Source organism: Pteropus medius, unplaced genomic scaffold, assembly GCF_902729225.1.
Source record: "Pteropus medius unplaced genomic scaffold, Ma_sr-lr_union100, whole genome shotgun sequence".
Classification (NCBI taxonomy): domain Eukaryota; kingdom Metazoa; phylum Chordata; class Mammalia; order Chiroptera; family Pteropodidae; genus Pteropus; species Pteropus medius.
In genome coordinates this window covers 123,030-130,859 of record NW_024356105.1, presented here as the reverse complement: position 1 = coordinate 130,859, position 7,830 = coordinate 123,030, and the positions used below count along the sequence as shown (strand labels likewise).

General features: G+C 38.8%; 1 protein-coding gene across 1 annotated transcript; it reads right to left on the bottom strand.

Annotated features, from left to right (window-relative positions):
• Positions 1-2,837: 2,837 nt before the first annotated feature.
• On the bottom strand, positions 2,838-3,759 carry LOC120600554 (olfactory receptor 18-like). Its single transcript, XM_039859965.1, has one exon. The coding sequence runs from the start codon at positions 3,666-3,668 to the stop codon at positions 2,838-2,840; it is 831 nt and encodes a 276-aa protein (XP_039715899.1). The 5' UTR covers positions 3,669-3,759.
• Positions 3,760-7,830: the final 4,071 nt, after the last annotated feature.

Below are 7,830 nucleotides of genomic sequence, written 5' to 3'. Positions count from 1 at the left end.
ACCACCCAAGGTTAAATTTTCTTCTGTCACTACATATTTCACCCCCTTTACCCTTTTCTACCACGTTCTGTCTCCCCTTTCCCTCTGGTAACGACTAAGCTGTTGTCTATGCCTATGAGTTTTTGTTTGTTTGTCTTGTTCATTTGTTGCTTTCAGTCTTATATCCCACATATAAGTGAAATCAGATCGTTCTAAACTTTTTCTGACTTATTTCACTGAACATGATAATCTCAAGATCCCACGTCGTATACCAGTTAGGTCTACCTGGTTATTGCCCAATATTTTTTGACATTTTATTCATTGCATGTAAGTTAGAAGGCCTAATTCACATGGACATGGGTATACACAAAGGCATGTAGACAGGAGGCAGGGGATATTGAAAACATCTTAGAAGATGTGCACAGCAAAGGCCTCAATCTCGATCAACAATTTGGACTCTAGGCACAAAAGGCACTAGAGATGTCTCTCTGCTTTCCTGCATAGTCCCCAAACATTCTCACATCACCACCTTCTCAAAATAAGAAAGTCTTTACTAGAAAAGAACTGGCACATGGAAGAACGTGCTCTGTTTAGGTATTTGTGCAGAACCCACAATGCTGTTTCTGACCACGTCATGAAAAGGAAGTCTCCATGGTTTCTCTTATATCAATGGAGTCCTTTCATCTTTGCCAAGAGAAGCCACAGCCATTTTGGAATTAATTCAACAAGTGACTCTAGGGTCTTCTGATTTCTGCTCAACTAGTAAGAGCTTATCTCACCCCATTCATATATTTTCTTTACAATCTTTGAATTTTAACTCTTAAAGTTTTTTTTCAGTGAAGTTCTGGGTTATGTGGTAAAACGCAGTGGGATATATGGGAATCATGGGTTCAACAACCTCTGTGTTTAATCTACACAGTCTTCTTGAGTCAGATTTCTATGTATGAAGAACTCAGTGACTGGTTTCTCAGTAACTGATATGAAGAAAATGTGACCACTTACCCAGTTAAATCGGATATGGGAATATTATGATAATTATGTGTATGCGCATAAATGGCAGGGAAAATTTTTAGGGAGCCCAAATGACCACATGGCTGGAGTATAGAGAAGAATTGAAAAAAGAGGTATGAGTGTTGAGAAATTTTAGACTGCTTGCGTGGAAAGACAAATCTAATATTAAACTGAGTCAGATACTAGGATCATTGTTAGTGAAGTTGGTACGTGATATAGCTTAGTGGTAAAAGGCAGAGTAGATTAAATGAGTTATTGGACAGCTTTTCAGAAATCCCAGACTGCTACTTCAGAAACCACTTCTAGCATCTCTAGGAAAGATGGATATGTACATAGATACCTGGGTGTGTAGAAGGAGATAGAAGGAGGCCAAAGACAGTAGAGAAAGAAGCATGGTTACAACTTAGAATCCTAATGGAGTGGTTACTAGTGAAAAGAAAGATTTCCCTTTAGCTGAGGATGTGGTTCTTTACTACCCCTCAGTAATGAAAATGAAGATAGAGTTAAATTTATTCATAATGACTTGGGTGACTTGACGATCTACAGGGAAATTTATAATCACACAGGCGCTGGAAATATCATATCACTACTTTAAACCTCAATTGTACACCCTTGATCAAGACATAGCATTACAATCTCGTTCTTATCCTGAGCTCACTTTGCATTCTTCCAATTTATTCCCCATATTATGTGATTTCAGGGTTCAATCAAGAAAAGAAACCACACTAGTTATTTAATGAAGATAATTTCATATAGATGTGATTAAATGGTTTTTGAAAGATGAAAGGCATGAAAAAAAAACATGGGAACACAGTGTCATTACTGCAGTAAACATTGATGGACTCATAGTCTAAGGGTAAGGAGAAAGTTAGTGTGGGTGCCCTTTACTGGCCCTTACTGGAAAACCCTAAGAGAAACCAGATGGAAAATCAGAGCAGCAGTTTAAAGATTCCCAGCCCCCACCACAGCATCACAAATTACAGTATAAAAGGGTAAGTTTACATCAGAAAACAATAGCTTAATATCTAGCACAGAGGTACAGCTGTAGAGTGTGGATGGAGAAGGTATGTGAGAAAAAAATATGTATTACCAGGAATATGAGGGAAAAAATCACATTGGCTGTGACTAATGCAAACTCTTTCGTATCTTCTCCTTTATGAGCTCTGATCACTTTCAGTTCTTTACGACCTAATCATAGACAGAAAACAACGGAAGACGTACAAGTCATCTTTGAATAAAAGATCTGACAAAATTCAATAGTCCTCATCTTGTCTGCATATCAGATCCACCTGGGGTGCTGTTAAATGCATTCATAATATTTTCACTCTCTGGTCCAATGAAATTGTAATCTATAGTGATGGGACTCAGACATGAAGAATTTTAAAGCTCATCAGATGCTTTGAGTAGGAAGCCGAGATGGAGGACCAGTGACACACATTCTCTCACACAATCTAGATCAATAGATTTAAACCAAAGTTTTAGGGAAAATAGGCATGGATGGTGAAAATAATTGGGAATCATATACGGCTATGTATTCAAAAGAGAGTTGTAAATTTCTACAAAATGCCTGGGTCATAGGGGACAAATGCATAAGATTCCATAGTTGCAATTAAATTCAATTGTGCAGTAATCTTGCTATACATAGATAGCATCAGAGAATAGTCCCCTAATCCCATCAAATATGTGCCAGAATAAGCAACTTTCTGATGTAATAGATCAAAAGGAATGAAAACCATGAGCTACAACAATTGTGTACCCAAAGAGGCATATTTGCCAATTCCAGATGTTTGGTTTCGCAGAAATTTCTAATCTACTGACCACAGTATGGGGGGAAGGGAGTATTGAGGCTAGGCTGTTCTGTTGAGGAGACTCTGCAGGGCTTTCTTGATGTCCCTGTTCCTCAGACTGTAGATGAAGGGGTTCAGCATGGGGGTGACCATCGCATACACCACTGAGGCCACTGCACCCCTCTTGGGAGAATATGAGACAGTTGAACTGAGGTACACCCCAATGCCTGTTCCATAAAATAAGCAGACAACTGACAGGTGAGAACCACAGGTGACGAAGGCTTTATACTTCCCACCTGATGATGAGACTCTCAGAATGGAGGAAACAATTTTATAGTAAGAGAAAATGATCCCTGAGAGTGGAACTCCACCAAAGATGGCAACAATAACATACATTAATAAGTTATTGGTGGAGGTATCATTACAGGCCAGCTTGAGGAGTTGAGCAGGGTCACAGAAGAAATGAGGAATTTCCACATTTGTGCAAAAGGAAAGTTTTGACATCAAAAAGCAGTTCAGCTGAGCATCCAAAAGGCTGACCAAAAAGGACACTAGAACCAGCAGGCTGCAGAGGCGGGGATTCATGATGACCAGGTATTGCAGGGGGTAACAAATAGCTATAAACCGGTCATAGGCCATCACAGTTAGGAGTGTATTGTCCAGACATCCAAACACAATAAAAAAAGACAATTGAATCAGGCATCCGGCATAGGAGATGACTCCACTGTGAGTTTGGATGTCTAAAATCATCTTGGGGATGGTGGTAGAAGTAAAACCAATGTCAGCCATGGAGAGAATGGAGAGGAAGAAGTACATGGGGGTGTGGAGGTGGGAGTCAGAGCTGACAGCCAGGATGATGAGCAGATTCCCCAGCATGGTGAGCAGGTACATGGACAGGAAGAGCCCAAAAATTAGAGGCTGCAGTTCTGGATCATCTGAGAGTCCCAGGAGGAGAAATTTCAAGACATCCGTTATGTTCTGTGGTTCCACAAAGCACAGACACCTTTTGGAAAATAAAGGAGGATTGGTGTAAAATAAATCTAGTATATAGTATCCACCAGTGAGTCTATACTTTGGGTTTAAGCAATTCATAAATAAAGTATTCACACTCGAAGACCATACTCCTTCAGTAGTATCTCTCAGTGATAACAAACATTTTTCTGAGAACCTTTTTCACATTGGATTTGCTCCATTAATCTGTTATTACATGCATCCCTTTGGAAAGAATGAGATAGAGAAATTAGAGGAACAATGTTATTTAGAGATTTAAAAATCTATAAACATGGTAACCTATCAGTCCCCTCCTGTGAAGGAATGCAATGAGAAACATCTTCCCCCCTTAAGACAAAAAATGGTTCTTTATTAGTTTCTTTTATTATAGAACACTAATAAGCAATCAAATGTACTTCTTTATCCAAATGCAGTGCAATTAATTCCCTTGATTTGGAATATTGTAAACATATTATAAGAGTCATGTAATAAAGTGTCTGATGCTATTTGTGTGTGTGTGTGTGTGTGTATGTTGGCTATTAACAATTTTTAAACCACACCGCTTCCTCTTCACTTTCTGCCCAACTTCTCAATGACCTGATAAGAAAGCCTGGATCCTCCAGTTATAAAATAAAAAAGTCATGGGAGGATAATGTACAGCATTGTGACAATAACTAATAATATTATATTTTATATTTGAAAGTTACTAAGCGAGTAGATTTTAAAAGTTCTTATTACAATAAAAAAATTGTAACTATTAATGGTGACAGACATGAACTAGACTTGTTCTCATGTATCATTTGCAATATATACAAAAATTAAATCATTATGTTGTACACCTGAAACTAATATAATGTTACACGTGAATTATATCTCAATTTTGAAATAAGGCTGGCTCCTTCTTCCATTGGCAACCTAACCACAATTTTTAAAAACAATCTCTTTCCTTGACCTCTCATGTCATTGCAGAAAAGCTTCCATGGGCTGCTAGGCTTCTTCCAGACAGGGAGATATTTATATGAAGAATAAAACCTTTTAGGCTCTTTTGAATGTGTAACATTTTCAGCCTCAATATTCAAGCCAGATTAGGGGTGAGAGCCCATCCTATTCCTACAGAGCATTCACTGCACTTGTTGTGGTGACTGGGGTGTGGAGACAAGGACCGCCAGCTACGAAAGTGTCTTTTCTTGCTCTGGCTCCGCTGCGTGATGGCAAGCTTGCACTTTGAAAAGTGCTGCATTGTGCTTCATTTATTCAGTCTTTCCAATCCTTTCTTATAGATCTTGTGAACCTTGCTTAGAAGTTTCTGTATTACTTTCCTAATAGAGACAAGACTATGGAGTTGGATCTTTCCTTAATGTGGCCCTGGGTCTTGTGTTTTGGCCCAGACGTCTCTGTTTCTTAGGATGAAGAGGGTCAGGGGAAAGATTCTTACCCAGATTGGTGTGTGTTTTAACCATGCATTGCCCTTATGGTGCTCAGAGGAAAGAGTTTACCCTGTGTTCAGTGTAGGTCCATCAGTCTGGTTCTCACACAAAAAAGTAGTCATTAAAGAAAATTGGAGAGCAGGGGGAGAGAGGAAGAGAGAGAGAGAGAGAGGGAGAGAGAAAGAGAGAGGGAGAGAGAGAGAGAGGAGAAAAGGGAAGAGAGGGGATAGGTGAGGGGAGGAGAGGAGAGAAGAGAAAGAAATGCAGCTATTATGTGTCATGCTCAGATCTGGACTCGTAAGCACAGAGAGTTCCCAGGACCTTTGAATATGTTTGCTGTTGATATTACCCATGTCTTTGTCTTGACAAAGATCTAGATCCTCGGGGTTTTAGGATGGTACTCATGGCACTTCTGTGGCACAGCAAAGGGCTTAAAACGAACCTAATTTAAGTACATGGTACATCAACCCTACAATGCAACCATCAACATTAAGAAGGTCCCTCACCTTGAAGATACTGATTTGAGGTTCTCAGGAAGAAGAAATCTATAAATATGATCAGAATAGAGAGAACCATCCTTAAAGTATATCTAGTGATGAAATGAAGTAGGAAAGAAAGAGAGAGAGAGAGAGAGAGAGAGAGAGAGAGAGAGAGAGAGAGAGAGAGAGAGAGAGAGAGAGAGAGAGAGAAACCTAGGTATGGAAAGAAAAAAAACTGAAACAGAGATGTACAATTTGACCCAGCTAGAACTCCAGAATGTTCTGAAAGTATTTATAGAAAAAAAAGGCACCAATTGGCTTTTGCATCTCCCCAACATGAGTTCTGAATTAACATTAAGATCAGCTGTAATGCACCAATTGGCAAAATTTCATGTCCTCAACCAATACCGTGTCTCAAATCACAGTAATAACTGGACATCCCACTAAATTTTAACAAGGTACCCTCTACAATCTTAGGGAGATTCTCATACATAAAACTAAATGACATCTATGCTTCACCTTTATCATTGGGAATTATTGCTTTGTCTAAATTCTCTTTTAACAGTACCCATTGCCCTCAAAAACCTACTATTGACCATGGACACTCTAACTAAATTATAATTAAATTAAGTCTTTGTCCCTACAACACAGTTTACAATAGCCAAGATATGGAAGTGACCTAAATGCTCATCCACAGACAATTAAATAAAGAAGTTATGGTTCATATATACAACGGAATATTACTCAGCCATTAAAAAAAAATGATATCCTATCATTTACAATGACATGGGAGGACCTAGAGGTTATTATGCTGAGTGGAATAAGTCAGACAGAGAAAGATAAATACCATATGATTTCAATTATATGCATAATATAAAGAACAAAAAGAAGAAACTAATCAAAACAGACTCACAAATATAGAGGACAAAGGTGAAGGGGGTTGTACGGCTGGGAGAATGGGGTGAAGGGATAACTACAAATTAGTTGTTAATAGATGATCACGGGGATGGGGAGCACAGCATAGGAAATGCAGTTAGCATTAATATATTGGCTAGGTGGACAGCCAGAGGAGAGAAGGAGCGATTAGAGGGATCATATTATAAACTATATAAATGTCTAACCGATGTACTATATACTTGAACCAAATTTAAATAAATAAATTTATTTTAAAAATAAAAAATAAAAAAGTTTCTGGCCCTGTATCGAAAAACTGGCCCAGTTTTTTACCTCCTTTGTGTCTCATTTACTTTACATAGAATACTTCACTTCTGACATTTCTGGTCACCAAATGTGGGGGCTAGGATCCCACACATCAAGCAATTCTCCAAGACACCAGCTGAGTGTCCAACGATCTAACTCAATTCTAACATTATGTGTCTGGAATGTCAGATTCCACAGATGAAGAACTCAGTCCCATGAATCCACTTTCTCCCTCACTTCAGATACCAACTGTAAGGGCCCCAAGTTGCCTATAACTTTGGTCTAGCTTGGCTACAATTCAAGGTCCCATGACCCTCTCATCAGATTCAGGTAGTCACTCTGGGAAGAGCACTTGGAGGGAAATGAGAGAATCTCATTTATTTCTTTAGTCATATGGACATCCCTGGAAGGGATGGAAGCCCAAACATGAAAGCCCCTAGGGGATGGCAGCCATATGTACTACACTGTGTTCCTGTAAACTAACAAACAGTAATCAATGTTTACCAGAGTTTATATCTGTATTTTTGTTTGCTCTGCTTTGTTTTGACTGCCTGCTCTGCACCAGGCATAGTGTAGGTTCTGGGGCTTCAATGAGACTCAGCATTGTCAAAACCAGAAAACTAACTGGGATGACACAACTAACTAGTGACAGATCTTGCACCAGTTTACATGCACTTGTTCTTTCGGTTGTTTGTTCATTTGTTTGAGGTAGGTCTTTGGGATTACATGGTGTTTAATTACTTGTATAGATTTGTGTAATCACTATCATCACGATCAAGAGACAGAACTGTTCCATCTCTACATGGAAGTTTCTCATGCTGCCCCCTTATTGTTACTGTCTCCCTCCTCACATCTAACCCCTGACAACTACTTATGTGTTCTTTATCTCTTTAATTTTGTCGTTTTGAGAATGTTATGTAAATGCAATCATACAGTACATAAAATTTGGAAATTGGC

Excerpts from the sequence above, each read along its gene's own strand:
- LOC120600554 (XM_039859965.1), bottom strand. The coding sequence starts at position 3,668 with ATGTACCTGCTCACCATGCTGGGGAATCTGCTCATCATCCTGGCTGTC.